The sequence below is a fragment of the Myxocyprinus asiaticus genome, chromosome 41, assembly GCF_019703515.2.
Source record: "Myxocyprinus asiaticus isolate MX2 ecotype Aquarium Trade chromosome 41, UBuf_Myxa_2, whole genome shotgun sequence".
In the NCBI taxonomy this organism is placed as follows: Eukaryota; Metazoa; Chordata; class Actinopteri; order Cypriniformes; family Catostomidae; genus Myxocyprinus; species Myxocyprinus asiaticus.
In genome coordinates this window covers 4283342-4299876 of record NC_059384.1, presented here as the reverse complement: position 1 = coordinate 4299876, position 16535 = coordinate 4283342, and the positions used below count along the sequence as shown (strand labels likewise).

Below are 16535 nucleotides of genomic sequence, written 5' to 3'. Positions count from 1 at the left end.
AATCAGCCGTCTATTTAAGCCATAGTGACACTGGCATGTATCTGGGATGTATGTCTGATAATACAAGAAGTGGGAAAATCTGGAATGCCACAGAATTTGCAGCTGGGCATCAGTGTTTGGTGAATTAAACAGGAAGTTCTTCACACTTACGCACACCTGCATGTAGTCTGGATATGAGACTCTCTGCTCAAGTCTTTTGTTTTAAGTTTAGTGCTCAGTTGATATAATAAACGTTGGCAGACCATGTAAGTGATTGTGAGTGTGTGTGTAAGTGGACCGGATAAGCCTTGTGAACTTCAGTAATTTATGAGAACGAGGAGGGGTGAGACGGAGGGAAAAAAAAAGTGACAAAAGCGAAAGAATGTGGGACGCTTGAGAGAGGAATTTCAGTGGACTCAAAGACACCGGTTTTAACTCAGTTATCAGATTTATGAATGTGAGAATTCATACAGAGAACAAAATTAAATATTTAATGAATGATAACTTATCTTTCCTAAAAGTCATTTTGGGGGAATTTCTAAAAGCAGGGAATTTCAGAAATGAGATTTCCAAGCCTGGAAATGTCATGGAAATTAAAACAATCTTAAAAAGTCATGGACATATAGTGTAAATACATGTTTCATATTATGCACAGCTCTAAAGTATTTCTTCAGCTTTGAAATCTTTGTGTTCTTTTTGTATGTTTAAAAATGTGCCACTTATTTCTCTCTCTTTCTAGCTCTGTCAGAAGCACCTGCTCGCTAATCTCAAAGGTTTCTGAGTGATTTCAGCTCCTTCACACGCTAGAGGAGTTAAAGAGATAGAAGTTCAGAAGAGAGAGTGGAAAAAGGCAAGGAACTGATGGTGCACAAAAGTGAGAGAAACAACAAGTAATGAAGTGCACAGACAAAGAGAAAAAAATGTACTGAACTGATAAAGGATAGTTCTATCAAAAATGACAATTCTGTCATTATTTACTCACATCTCCTAACATCTCCTTTTGTGTTCCACTGATCAAAGAAAGTCATACAGGTTTGGAATAACATAAGGGTGAGTATATGATGACAGAATTTTCATTTTTGGTGAACTCTTCTATTAAAAGAAACTAGAGTAAAACGAATTGAAGGAAAGTTTGAAAGTTTGCACGTGCGGGGGGGTTTGGAGAGTTTTTCCCACACTCCTGTTCTGAGTGTTCTCTGGTCTAATCCATGTCATGATTAGGAGAAAATTCAGACGCCCTCCTGGAGCCACTCGACACAAAGAACAGGCATTTCTGTACTCGGTCTGTCTCACACACACACACACACACTTCTTTACTCGGTCTGTCTCACACACACAGACACACACACAGAGCCACAGACACACATTCACAACCCTTTCACACTTTCTCAAGTGTACCTGAATGATTTAAGTCTAAACTTTTCCTTCTGTACAAAACCATGTATTGGCTCTGTTCCCTGCCCTGCTCTCTCTCTCTCTCTCTCTCTCTCTCTCACACACACACACACACACACACACACATAGTTCTCACAGTCCATTTTCATGTGTTCACACATTTTCTCCACTATAACAAGAGTTTAACAGCAGAACTGATTGTACCTCTGGGAAACACTGAAACACAAAAACCTGATCTGCCTCTCTCTGTCACTAATGTATCACTGAAAAACTAAAGATAAAGAAAAATCTAGAAAGAAATTATACAAATAATCCAGTCTCCCACTTGAGATATACAGTTAACATTAATAACAGGTTAATTACCTGTATATATCCACAACATTAACATAATATTATAATTTACATCTCCACTGACAATGAAGCGAATGAACAGGTGAACTAATTAACGCGCTACTCAGAATGTGTAACTTGTGTTGCGAAAACAAAGTTTCCTTAAAAACTACAAGTAATGCAAAATCCTTAACTTTCTTAAAGTGAGGAATTCACAACAGATTAACTTCTAAAAAGTAGCTAATACTTCAGTATATTCATTATATGCTCAGGTTTTCAGAAAAGTTTTCTCATGTTGTTTAATCATAAATTAAATACATGGGAATTTCACCAAACGCCCTTTAGAGACCCAGCACATATATATCTATCAAAAACGGATCTACAAAATGCTCAGATAGGGTCAAATTTTCAGAATATATTCAAGACAATTAGGCAATAAAATATTTTGATGTTTTATTTTTCATATATCAAAGAGATAATGCAACAAATCAGAACAAATCTAGAACGGGATTCATTTCTTTACCACTGAAATTTCATGAGACGCAACTGGCTGTCAAACACATATTGAGCTACAAATACCCTACGCATAAGATACCCAAAAGTATTTTCTCAGGCACTTATTGAGTCTAAATAGATGCACAACTGACATAATGTCAGTAGTACACCCAAATGACAATAGTCATATCATACTGTTCATGTGTTACACTTGCTGTAGTTTACTTCCACCTCAAATAGCAACGTCAAATATAAATCAAGTCGATCACTGAAACATCAGCGCCACCTTGAGTAAGAAATAGCATGCATTTTATGTATGTGTGCATGCATATAAAATACTGATAATTCACCACTGCTGATAATTTATTGTTGACAGATAATCAACGTGATATAGTATTTATTTGTGTGAACATAGTACTCATTCCTCTTGTAATAAAGAAAGAAATATATATCATGTGATAGTAAACTTATATAGATATGAAATAATCATTAAAAATATAATTTATGGAAGTGCAAAAACAGTATTTAGGGTCTCTAATGATCCTATACACTTTTGGTACTTTATTTTTATTTTTTCGATTTTAGCATTTGTTATTTGTGTTACACCATTTATAAGAGATAGCTTGAGGAATACTAAAGAGGTGTGGGCACAACTTCAAAAAATGGATGAGGTACAGGGGGTGAAATGAGGTCCCGGGTGTCTAAAGACCAGAGGTATGCATTTAAGGATTAATCTTTAATATATCTGATATGTTTAAATAGTTGTAAATAGTAGATACATTCTTTTAAATATTTGAATATTTGGTTAAAGTTTGGTCACTTGCAGTTTGGTACAAGTTTGTCATTTTGCACATTATCGTCAACTAAAATTATACAGTATGCTATTTTAAATATAGTACAGTAAAACCGACTAAAATTAATTAATATGGCATGATGAAATATTGACTAAATTAAGGGACATTTCAGTCAAAAGACAAGAATAATGACAAATTAAAAACTGTTTGAAATGTAACACTGTGTGCAAAAGGGGAACGGTGGCAGAAGTCAAGACTTTAACAGTAAAATAACTTCAATTTCATGTTGTTTCTCACCAAAACCTGCGAATGCCTTCAGAAGACTTGGAATATGATGCATGAGTCGTGTGGTCTTCTTTTGTGATAAGCCTAATTTGTACTGTGGACAAAGCCAAAAAATATTCTCCCGGATGAATTAAAGCACCCTAGACAAACGAATCAAGTGTTTATACTATGCGCAGTATCATTTTTAAAGTTAATTCTTGAGGGTTACGACGTCACTGTGTTCAACACAAGTGCTGCATCACTTCTTTGCCTTATTAAACTTGTCATGAAGTCCCTTCCACTTTTGGTGACTTCATAAAAATCGCAATCTCTCTCCACGCATTTGTCATGGAGTCTTTGAGTAGTTTGTGTTGTGAATGATATAAAAAAGTGTACCTTTGCACAAAATCTGAGAGACGCGATTGTAAATAAAAAAATCGTTACATCCAAACCACACCCACGATTAGTTATAACCAATCATCAACACTCTTAGACCAGCTGAGTTCTAGTACGTCAAGACTTTCAGAGATGTCAGAGTTATCACCAAACGAACGCCTTGGCAGAACAAAAACGTCACTGCATTTTGTCATCATTGTTAGGCAAACTAAAAGAATCCCGGTTTGCCCAGTAAGTATTAATTAGTCTTTACATTTATTATAAATTAACATTTGCATTCGGATCCTTTATTAATCTTTAAAATGAGGCACTATGAGCTGCCATTTTATTGAAATCAGCAATAAAATCTTCCACAGAAGAAAGAAAGTCATGAGTCATGAGGTTGAGTAAATGATGACAGACTTTTTCTTTTTAGGTGAACTATCCCTTTGTTTCCCTATGTAAGAAACAATGCAACTGTTTCTACAGGTAGAGTAGGTCCTTTCATCACAGTGTGCATCATGTTAGAGTGTAAATACAGTAATCACGAAGTACATGTGATTGGCTTACAACTTATAACAAACAACATGAAGTTAAAATCACGAAACAGTTTTCGCAATCCATTTTACTTCCATAATGTGATGTATTTCTAAGTGAAACAGGATATTCAGCAATTGATCCTTCAGGAATTGATTGGATGGGGTAAAGTGTTCTCTTTATGACAGGTGGTTGGAATGGAGGGCTTGGTTCAGAAGTGGAGCAAGTTAATACATTTTGATGACAGATTGCAAAAACAAAAAAGTATTCTTTGGAATAAAATGCACTGATGAATCTTGCACAATAAGGGCAGTTATATTAAAGGGGATGTATACGTTCTAAAAGTAAGCCATTTCTTGATTTTACTTGAAAGTGTAACACTGACTTATTTGAGCAAATATAAAGGGTACATTTCTATTTAATTTCGACTTTAAAGGCGACATATAGAACTTCTGCACCACTCAAAGCAATTCATCAAATGAAATTACATAAATAATGACTGTTCCTAAACAGGTCTCCGAAATACCCTGTCTCTGCACATTAAACTGGGACAGGATAAATTATTTTATCATTGAAATAATTACTTCAACTTTAATATGTTCATATGATGTTGCTGAACAGTCTATGTTTACAGATAGTAATTATTATTATTTGTAATTCATTATATCAATGGGTAATATGTGCATCAGTGACACTAATCTGCATTGTTCTGTTTGGGATTTTAGTTGAAAGTTAAATTCTTATAGTAACAATGTCAATGGGAATCCACTTGTCCTTGACATATAGTTGGGGGCTGTGTGACCTCTGAGACCCCCTGTAGTTTAATGGGTCATGAAACACTTAAACATGTTTATCTGGAAATTAACTGATATGTATGTGTTGCAAGATGGAAGACAATAATAGCACGTTATGTGACAGGGTGGTTAATTTCCAGAACAATTTAGTTCTTCCAGGTTTGAAACCCATGTTTAGTGAACATCACATCATAAAAAACAGTCTACATGTTTGTGAGTTCACGTTAATTATCAACAAGATTATATATTTGTAGGGTGAACGGTGTTGAAAAAGGTCAATCTAAAGCTTCATAGCTCCTTCTCTGGAGCTAATTATGGAAAGAAAAGGTAGAATTGGGAGACCAGAAGTATCGTTGAACAGCAATTAAGTATGCAGCTGTTCACCCTCAGTGTTGTGATTGGTGGGATTACATAAATATGCTGCTTCCAAAATTTAGCTTGAAGCTCCTTTTTGTGTTAGAGGTGATTATTAGGTTCATTTTGGTGGGAGATAAGAAAGACTGCCCAGGCCAACCTGAGGAGCTCTGCTTCACACACACAATCACATACACCCTTGGGTTTCCCTCCGCATTTTAATGGGGTTACGGCCATCTGCAGACTCTTAAGGAACAAAAGTGTGTGTTCCTGAAGAACTTGCGTTCTCTAGGGGGTTGAAGTGTTATGTCAGGATGCACACAATGCCAGATAGCAGGATAGCAGATATTCTCTTTAGAAAATGCTCATGCTACAACCCAAACCTCAGTTATTACTATCTGTTCCCTGGACATAGTACCAAACCGAATATCGCATTTTATATAAATATTGCAACATAACTAACGCATAAATCTGAACTAAATGTATACTTCTGTTCAATTGCTGAATGGGGTTTTACTGTTATGGAATCTATAGTTACACTATGTAACCATAAAATATACATTATTTTAATAATCTTAGGCTGTATATAGTATGCGTTTAGTAATTAAAATGGCTTTTTAAATATATTATATATTTCTTGGTTCTAGTCAGCACTCTAGCTGCTACATTTTTAACTAACTGAAGCTTATTTATTGAACCTGCAGGACATCCACCCAGCAGTGCATTACAATAATCTAGTCTTGAGTCCATGGACGCTTGAAGTAGCTTTTTGGCATCAGAAACAGATTCAATATTTCTGAGGTGGAAGAATGCTGTTTTACAATCTTTGGAAATCTGATTTTCAAAGGACAGATTGGTATCAAATATAACACACAAGTTCTTTGCTGCAGAAGATGAAGTAACAGTACATCCATCGAGAGACAACTAATATGATAGCATTGCATTTTAAGAGGTTTTTGGTCCTATAATTAATACCTCTGTTTTGTCAGAATTGAGTAAAAGGAAAGTTCTAGCTATCCAGTCTTTGATGTCATTGATACACTCTGATAACGTGGAGAATTGGGAGATTTCACCAGGTCTTAAAGAAATAAAAAGCTGAATATTGTCAGCATAACAGGGAAAACTAATTCCATTTTTGTTGATAATGTCTCCTAAGGGAAGCATATACAAGGAGAAAAGCAGAGGACCTAATACTGAGCTCTGTGGCACTCCATACTTTATTTCTATTTGATCTGAACATTCCTCGTTAAAACAAACAAAGTGGTAGCGGTAGGATAAATAGGACCTAAACCATGCTAATGCCTGTCCACAAATGCCAACATAATTTTCCAAAAGTGAGTTAAATGTTTTCCCAAACAGGTTTTTAAGGTTAATGTAATATATCTAGTTTTAAATCATGAAAACTAAGCTCTCTGCCCTAAACCTTAAACCTAACCAAAATTGTCATAAAGCAAATGTGAGATGTAAAATGCAATAATTGAAGCAACAAGGTCATTTTGTGGTGCTTCCATGACACTTTCAGCTCACATATTGACTTGCGCACTCTTCATGACTCGTACCCCGGTCCTTTGCATCGCAAATGCAACGCTATATCATTTGAGCTACTGCACAATCATTTTGCAAAAATGTATGAATAGCAACGTGATTCTATGAGATTATGGTTTGTTAAATAGACTATCACAATGTTGTGTATCCAGGTCAGAGTTCTCATGTCTGAGGCTTGGGCTGCTCTCATTTCCTGTTCTATCTCTTGAGCTCACATACAGACAGAGACACACAAATGGTACACCTGAACACACACACACACACACACACACACACACACACACATTGGGTTTTCATGTTTTATGAGGACTCTCCATAGACATAATGGTTTTTATACTGTACAATTTTATATTCTATCCCTTAACCCTAACCCTACCCCTAAACCTAACCCTCACAGAAAACTTTCTGCATTTTTACATTTTCAACAAACATCATTTAATATGATTTATAAGCTGTTTTCCTCATGGGGACTGACTGATTATCCCCACAACGTCAAAAATGTCAGGTTTTACTATCCTTGTGGGGACATTTGGTCCCCACAGCTTAGGGAATACGCGCTCACACACACAAACACACACACGTTTGTACGTCTATCATTATGAGGACTCTCCATAGACATAATTAATTTTATACTGAACGAATTATAGATTCTATCCCCTAACCCTAACCCTACCTCTAAACCTAACCCTCACAAAAGACTTTCCGCATTTTTACATTTAAAAAAACATAATTTAGTATGTTTTTTAAGCAATTTGAATTACAGGGACACTAGAAATGTCCTCATAAACCACATTTATAGCATAATACCCTTGTAATTACCAGTTTGTAACCTAAAAACAAAGTCCTCGAAAACCACCACACACGCACATGCACGAACGCACGCACGACACACACACCCCTGGATAGCTCACCAACACCCTTCCTCATTTTCCTGTTATTCACCTTACAACTACAATATATGATTATATATAACCTAACAATAATATGGTGAAACATGGGCTATATGACAGCAGCACAGCCTTTTATACAAACAAACAGCCTTTAAAACTTTGTGTATGGGCTTTTAAACATAATTCATTTTCGATTTAGTATTAGATAAGAATAGATTTTTCAATAATATCACTGTGCACCTTGTTTGCATATACAGTAGGTAACAAGAGTAACTCAGATCCAGGTCAACGAGACATACACAAATTAGGTATGGTTTTTTTATTATTATAAAAAGAGACTTTCATTTAAACAGACATCCATACAAACTCTACAATGTTAACAATATTTCTTCAATACAGTTTTTTTTTTAAACTGTAAAACATCTTATACATTTTACATACAGCAGTCTCAACATTAATAACAAACACAGGCAGCATAAAATATGGCAGCTTTGCATTTCTGTTCGCTCTCCATGTTTGGTTTCTCTGTTCATTTGTTTAGTGCACATACATTGTTGACAATGCTGGATATAAATGGACAAAAGCAACATTGGATGAATGGAATTAGAATGAGGACAGTGTCTGCTGTCATGCCTGAGACCAGCAGTAAAACTCACTATAAGCTCTGATAGGAATGGTAGCAATGGATATTTTGGTACAGCCCCCACAATATTTGTGTGCTGTCAAGCTTTTGTAGAAAATGTGCATGCAGGAGAACGATAGATAGAGAGAGGCAGCGTCAGTGTTGAATTCAAAACTGAAAACATAGAATCTGAATTTATGACCCCATACCATCCGGTAGTTTAGCTTTAAAAAGACAAGTCTTTATAGATTATATAGTAAGTACATATATATTTAGTATTTAACTACAAATAATACCTAGCTTTGTCCAGACTTCTGATTGTACCCTGTTAAGTTGCATTCACAATGACAGAGATTTATTCGTTAGAAGTAGCCAAGACTTTTGTAGACGGCTAGAGAATCAAACGGTTTTAGGAGGCGGTTTACATGACCTCCACTGTCTGCATTCTCATTGGCAGATAGCGCATTGCATCATTGCTCATTTGCATGAAGTCTGCTCAACTTTGTCACATCATCAACGCCATTGAAAGTGAATGACTTTCGTACGTTTTGTCGCTGTAAATCGCAGACAGTGTGAATGCAACTATTCATTTAACAGAAGATAAAGGCATCATATTTTCGTCAAAGTGCTCTGAACTGCTTCCTCCTAAAGACCAAAGTATACTTCGGTTTCAGCGTGCCCATAGGTCTCGCAACGGTACGCATCGGAAAATTCGTCATTAGCACAGTACGCACGGACTGTCTGCGTGCAGCCTAGTATTTCTAGACATGTGAACAGTCCGTGTCTTTGCGTGACTTATCACAAAGTAGTCGTAGTGCGCATGTGTTAAACGCGTCTTTATATGCTGGTGTTCAAAAGAGTATACTTTGAAAGGCTGAGTGCTAGACAGAACGCCACGCGAAAATACAACTTATACCCTTGCATTTAAATCTAAATTAATTTAATGTGGCGATATGACTGTTTTTGGCTAGCACAAGTGTAACCATAATGTATCGCTAATGGTTAATGGTATCAGCTTGATAACATTAGTCAGAAACTTTCAAAAGCAAACTATTGGTGGAAAACAATGTTAGCAATGAGGTAATCAGCGCATGCACTGTAACCGTGGAGTAATGCATATATTATCACTATTGTATCCATTTTCGTTACATTTAATTTTACTTTCACGTTAGCTGGATGCTGTTTTCAGCCTGTTAGCATATAAACTATAGCTGATTTCATATTTGATATATTTATATATATTTATAAAACATCTTACTGTGCTATGCTACATATACATATGCATTTTGGTTCTCAGTGCCTGCAGCATCGCGATCTTGCCATAATTTCCTTCTTTTTACCAGTGCAAATTTAGACAATTATAATTTTTTTTTTTATTTATTCTGAAATGGAAAAAATATATATATACTCTCAATACAAAATCTCAACCAAGTGTTTTAAAAATGTAAAAAAAATATATATTGAAAAATCAAAACATTTTTCAGGTGGCGTTAAATACTGCAGAAAACGACTGCGCTACATGTATTGCGTCCAGCTTATTTACGGGGTTTGGAGTGTGCTCCCTACATCATGATGACTTTGGATATTTCGATGATATGATCATATCACAAAGTGTCCAAAGTTTTCCTGAGTTTCAACAAGGGCCCTGCTTAGGGCCCCTAAATGTAGTGAGAAATCAGGGCTCTCAGGGTTAAACCAGTGCGATTAGATATATCAACACACATTAAAACCCTAATGTCCTTTTTCAGATATCATTCTTGATCCAAAGGACTTCAGTGAGACTTCTTCCTGTGTCACAGAGTCTCTGTTTAACCTTGTCTTTCTTCCAGGGAATCTCACAAAGAGTGACGGATCCCTAATTTCACAGAAAATCGTCTCAGATGAACAATTATGTGACAGTGTCAAGTGTTCATCTGGTTTCTTCTCATTCATGATCTATGTTCTTCCCTCAGTCGTTCACCAGTGTGCAGGGGATCGTAAGGGATTGTTTGGCCTGCTCGTATGCTTTCAGGAAGTCTTTATAACGTGGAGCACAGCCAAGCCATGCCTCTCCAAAGTGCACACGCCCAGTAAACAGGAAGCTACCAGAGCCAGGCCGAACGCCGCACTGTAACGGTGTACGGATCTCTCCTGACCGCATCAGACGGCCATTATCAGGGAACAGTGCAAACTTTTGTCGGTAGACTCGCGTGGCGCTCACTTTGATCACTGCCGCCCCAAGATCCGAGTCCTTTTCCACTGAACGAATATTTCCACGAACCACTGAAAACACAGAGAACAGAAGTGTTATGTAATAAAATATAATTATGTTTGCTTAACAAAGCCAACATAATGTTATCCTACAGACAAGGTTTAGGGTTTTTTCAAAATCCCTAAACAAAGACCAAAATGTTTGCCCAGAGCTTTCAAGCTACATCCACTAAATTTGGCACAGACCTTCAGACTGTTTTGGCTTGGGTTGCTATGACTTTTCTAACTGATCAGAATTATGGTTTTCACACAGCGGGCAATCAAATATCCCCATAGTTCCCTAGCTCGCAAAAATAGTGGAAGGTAGCGAAACCATAATGATAACGCAGGAAACCGAAAACTATGGTAATAAAAATTCATAATTTTGTGTTTAGCATGTTTTACTATACAAATACCATATTTTAACTATGGTTATACTATAGTAATATTGTAGACTGTCTGTAGTAACCATAGTAATATTGTAGTATCTATGAAAAGTAAGTTAAGTAACCAGTTTTTATTTGCCGGAAAACATGGTTTTAAAACAGTATACTGTATCCATATAGTAACCATGGTTTTACTATAGTTTAACCATGCTTAATCTTGTGTTTACTATGGTTTTACTACAAATACCCTGGTATTAGTTTTTGTTTTCCTTTATTATCACTATGGTTTCACTACGTATATCAAGTTTAAAATATGGTTACTGTAGTAAAACCATGCTACATTTATTGCTAGGGCATGCAAAACTATTGCAGGGGGACCCAAGACTTTTGCTAGGGATTGCGAGGGACCACAAAACTTAATTGCAAGAGAACGCAAAAGTTATTACGAGGGAACGCAAACTTGCAAGGCCACGCAAATCTTTTGCGAGCACACAAAACTATTTCAAAAAATAAATTCCCACCCTGTCCTCTCTACATATAAGATTACTGTAGAAGCAAGATAATTATTCATATTTTTTCTCCATTGTTGTCTAGGAGAAACAATCGATATATTAAAGAGAGCTTGTTTGCATTTTTTCTTTCAAATGGGCTGACTTCGACAACTTTCAACATCCCCAAAAAAGTACCAATGCTAGAAGTAAAAGTCCAAAGGCTTACCAAAGTCACTAGTGCATACAGCCATCAAAATCTCAGTGTTATTGCATGGTCTGCAAGCTCCTGAGAAAGAGAAAAAAAGAAAAAACTGTAAGTGATGGACGTCACATAGAAGAACAAGAAACAGCATGAGTCAAAGCCCTGCATGCAAGATTTCATGTGCAGCTGTTATTTTATAGCTCTGCAGCAGTGTTGTGGGTGGCTGTTACGACGTCATATAAATGACCTTCTGACAGGTCTGACGTATCTCACCTGATCAAAGCTAGTTAAAGAGGTGTGTATCCTCTCATTCCAAAACCTAACACTTCCCTCTTCCCCCCATGGAGTTCCTTTGGCTATCTACATGGGCCAGCAGTGGTATAGCTGAATAAACCACACAAAAACCACCAACACATACTCTAAACTGCTTAGAAACATCCTGTTGTATTCTCCAACACTCTAAAGTATGTGTCTGAACCCTTTAGACCATGCAACATGATAGAACCACCTACAATTGTTTTGTATTTGCTAGTGTATGATTACAATGTTTACATTTTACATTTATGCATTTGGCAGACACTTTTATCCAAAGCGACTTACAGTACACTAAATACAGGGACAATCCCCCCAAAGCAACCTGGAGTTAAGTGCCTTGCTCAAGGACACAATGGTGGTGGCTGTGTGGATCAAACCGGCAACCTTCTGCTAACCAGTTCTTTGCTTTAGCCCACTATGCCACCACCACTCAACGTAGTTAACGTAGTAATGTAGTAAAGGTACAAAGGAATAAGTATTACCATCATAACGATCCCCAAAAACTATACGTGCATGCTGCTCAGGTTTAGACACTTCTAAGCACTCATTAAAATCACCTTCTTGAATCATTACTAAACATTTTAAAGCTTCAAACGGGCCAAACTCATTTATGCAGATACACGTGCAAACTTTCAAACTGCAACAGGTGTTTCCAAGTATCTGCGTGGGTGTGTGAGAGAAAGTTGTTGGCCCTTTAAAAGTTTTAAACGTCCTTCACCGTCTCTCCTCTCTGCTCCCAAAACTCTGAACAAAAGACCCGCTTTTCAGTTGTGCAGTCAACCCCCCCACCCCCGCGTTACCACGGTGACTGCGCTCTCATGCAGTTCCCTGAAATGGCTCACTATGGAGATGACCACCCCCCACCCCCCATACTTTTGTCTTTCTCTCCTTCCCCCTTCCTTGTCTTTTCCTCTCTTCAAATCCAAACACTCTCTCCCCCGTTTCTCACCACTGGCTGGAAGTAGTTGCCCAGCTGTGACGACCTAGAAAGTTTACATTTAAATAATTGCCTTGTTTTAATAACGGGTTTAAAGTAGCTATTTAGAACTTGCTCATTGTTTTTCAGAGAGTATCTCCATATGGTAATGAGCTGGAAATCCACACAAACATTAAAGTTTCTTAAAAGTTTGAGTGCATGCTCCGTGCATGCAGTTGTTTTTAGTCTGTCTCAGTCCGATTGATGGTCGCTCTTAACTGCAACCCCCCATCCACTCAGAGGTCACAGGCCAAGCCAAACTTAACTTAATTAGGGAAACCTTCAGCCAACCTTGTATAGTTTCACAGTACTGCACTAACTTCAAAACACATCTAGACTTCTGCAAAATCATTATCCTTCACAGGTTTGCAGAAGAATTCTGGATTTCTCTGCAAACTAAGACAGAATTTCTGAGATGTTAGTAGTAGTGATTTTGGACGTTTTTTAGTGAATCTGTGTCAGATATGTTTGTTTAAGTTCATCGGCCACCCTGCTTTCTAGATATTGGGATCAACTATTAAATAAACTAAGGATGTGCATGAGTAATCAATTAATCGAGTACTCGTTCAGCTTGAAATATTCGACTAGTAAAAACACTTCTCGAATATTGCCATTTGATTTTCCTGTGTCTTTGCATATGAAACTCCTTCTCTCATCTAAAACGTAATGCATTGGTTGTCACTGTAAATGCATAACATTGTTAATGCATGATGTTGTTGTTTAGTGCTCATTTTTTCATTAAAAAACAGGTTCAAAGGTTGAAGGTTAAAAACGTATATTCTGTAATCGATTACTCATTTTCTCTGTGTTAGAGAACTCGACTACAAAATTACTGGAAATGCCCATCTCTGTATGACAATGAAACCCTGTAATACCAGTATTTGATATTTATGCTTACTAACTTTACACAGATAAGGTTAGTAAACGATTCTATTACACCGAAATCATGTTAACATGTATAATGTTTACATTTTATAGCTATGCTTTTAAAACAGTGTGTATTTTGGACTGTTTCATGGACTGGCCCCATTCACTTCCATTATAAGTCTATATGTCTTCAAGAAAATTCACCTTTGCTGCTGACTGGATCTGTGTTGACCGATGGCTGTGCTGTCCAGTCCCCTCTCAGCTCGTAGCGAAATGCTGCTATGCGTTTGCTAATGTCCTGGTGGGGTGTTGCTTGGAGGAAGAGGGCTGGTCGTTCTCCAGGCATGGCACTGAAGCAGCGCACATGGGTGGGGCTGGGAGTCTTACCCTCATCTCCCACCAGAAGCTCCAGAACCCCATCTCGCTCCAGGTAGAGTTGAGCCCCACCCCAGTGTGGATCTGGCTTTATGCAGGCCGACACCGGACTTCTGCTGGACTCGGCCGGGCCCATGGCGCTCCATGGCAGTCGGGGCGAAAGAGTAAGACGTAATGCTCCAGCAGGGTACAGCCACTCAACCGAGCCCTCTGCACACCGTAGCCAAACCTGCTCCACATTTTTTACCGCTTGAGAAAGACCACTGCAGAGACAGAGAGAATATGACTGATTAAACTAATGGAATGCAACAGATTTGCTTCACTTTTATTTAGTGCCCAGTAATTCTCTTAAAGGGAGAGTTCAACCAAAATTGAAACTTTTCTCATCATTTAATCACTCATGCCATCTCAGATGTGAATGACTTTTTTTCTTCTGCAAAACACAAACGAAGAATATCTCAGCTCTGCAGGTCAACACAATACAAGTCAACAGGGTCCAAAAATTTGAAGCTCAAAAAAGCACATGATGGCAGCATAAAAATAATCCATACCACTCCGGTGGTTTAATCCATGTCTTCAGAAGCTATATGATAAGTGTGGGTGAGAAACAGATCAATATTTAAGTCCTTTTTTTACAATAAATTCTTCTGGAGATATGCACGAAGAATGTGAATCATCAAAAACAAAAGAAGAAGAATGTGAAAGTGGAGATTTATGGTAAAAAATAACTTCAATATTGATCAGTTTCTAATCCACGCCCATCATATCTATCCAGAAGACATGGATTTAACCACTGGAGTTGTATGGATTACATTTATGTTGCCTTTATGTGCTTTTTGGAGCTTCTAAGTTTTGGACCTACAGAGCTGAGATATTCTTCTAAAAATCTTAGTTTGTGTTCAGCAGAAGAACGAGAGTCATACACATTTCTTCACTCACTAACATCTTTTGTAGTTTTTGTTCCTTGCCCCAGTCGCATATGTTCAATGGGGATTTTAAGTCACTACAGACATTGCAGTATGATTTCTATAAAGCTGCTTTGAAACTATGTGTATTGTGAAAAGTGCAATACAAGTGACTTGACCATAAGTCACTTATAGTCTCTTTCCTTTCAAAACTTGAGCCTTGAGTAATTTGGCCAATGCGTAAAGTTGAAGAAGTAAACGCCCTCTATTGGTTAAACTGTACAAGTTCACCAACCAATTGAGCCATTTAAATGTTTCTAAATTCATGCATCAACCCCACCCGTGTCACACTTTTTAAACTCTCGTATTTTACCAAACAGGTGCTTAATTTACCTTTCGCTCTAGGTTTGTTGGCTGCGCGCATTTGCGCAAACTTTTCCAACAAGTTTCTAATCCATTTGTGCGCTTTTCTCTAAATGCTCATGCCAACTGATCATTTAAACTGTCCTATAACTATTAGATAGATAGATAGATAGATAGATAGATAGATGTTGCACATAATTTGTTGATCATCTATACACTATTAATTTGCACACCTTAAATTGCACACACACACAAATAGGAAAAAACCTTATAAAGCACTGCAGAACAAAACTGCTGCAGTTCTAACTTTCTAAACGGAATTCATTTAAAATCCAGATATGGCATATTTAACGCAACATGCATATATATATGAGTGATATTCACCTTCCCCTCCAGCTGCACTGGTCTTCTGAGTAACTGGCCGTAGTCAAACCCGTCAGAAATGAAATCCAAACCGCAAAACTCCTAAAACCCAAAAGCGCCATCGCTCCGCGCAAAAGGGACGCTCCAGTTATCCAGAGAGAAGCGTGCGTAAAGTCCTTCTCTTTCCTGCCTTTCCAACTCTATTATTAGACACACTGAACATGCACTGATGGCATACTGTTCTAGTATCTAAATGACTGACCTTTCTTAACTAAAGTTTCCCTCTCTTTCAGTCGATCAGTCCGTACCGCTTGACCAGCGTGCGTCATCTACACCGGGCGCACAGCTGCAGATTTTGAGTGAGTTTGAAGACCGGGACTAAACTTTAAACCCCTCCCTGAGCAGGAGGCGTGGCTTAAGCGGAGTTAAAGTCCATTGATTGGCATCTCTTCTATTCACATGGGGTAAAGGAAGACCACAGAAGAATATTTAATCAGCCTCAGCCTCCTCTGAATAAATTTGAAGGATTTGAAAGATAACATGCGTTGGCAGCAACGGTGGGAAGTCCGGTCCTTTTTAGTGAATCGATTTCCGTACAGAAATCCGACATATGGCAATATATGAACATTACTGTATATATTAGCCTATATATATATATATATAGTTCATATACCTGTTTGTGTTTGTAC

The 16535-nt window shown here is 37.5% G+C and overlaps 1 protein-coding gene across 1 annotated transcript; it reads right to left on the bottom strand.

Annotated features, from left to right (window-relative positions):
• Positions 1-8058: 8058 nt before the first annotated feature.
• On the bottom strand, positions 8059-16171 carry metrn (meteorin, glial cell differentiation regulator). Its single transcript, XM_051682051.1, has 4 exons — positions 15868-16171; positions 14045-14478; positions 11707-11766; positions 8059-10636 (listed from the first exon to the last, which is right to left on the bottom strand). The coding sequence occupies exons 1-4, from the start codon at positions 15966-15968 to the stop codon at positions 10323-10325; spliced, it is 909 nt and encodes a 302-aa protein (XP_051538011.1). The 5' UTR covers positions 15969-16171; the 3' UTR covers positions 8059-10322.
• Positions 16172-16535: the final 364 nt, after the last annotated feature.

Excerpts from the sequence above, each read along its gene's own strand:
- metrn (XM_051682051.1), bottom strand. The coding sequence starts at position 15,968 with ATGGCGCTTTTGGGTTTTAGGAGTTTTGCGGTTTGGATTTCATTTCTG. Across the intron at positions 14,479-15,867 it reads CAGTGCAGCTGGAGGGGAAG|TGGTCTTTCTCAAGCGGTAA; the intron begins GTGAATATCACT and ends CTGTCTCTGCAG. Across the intron at positions 11,767-14,044 it reads AGATCCAGTCAGCAGCAAAG|GAGCTTGCAGACCATGCAAT; the intron begins GTGAATTTTCTT and ends TCTCTTTCTCAG.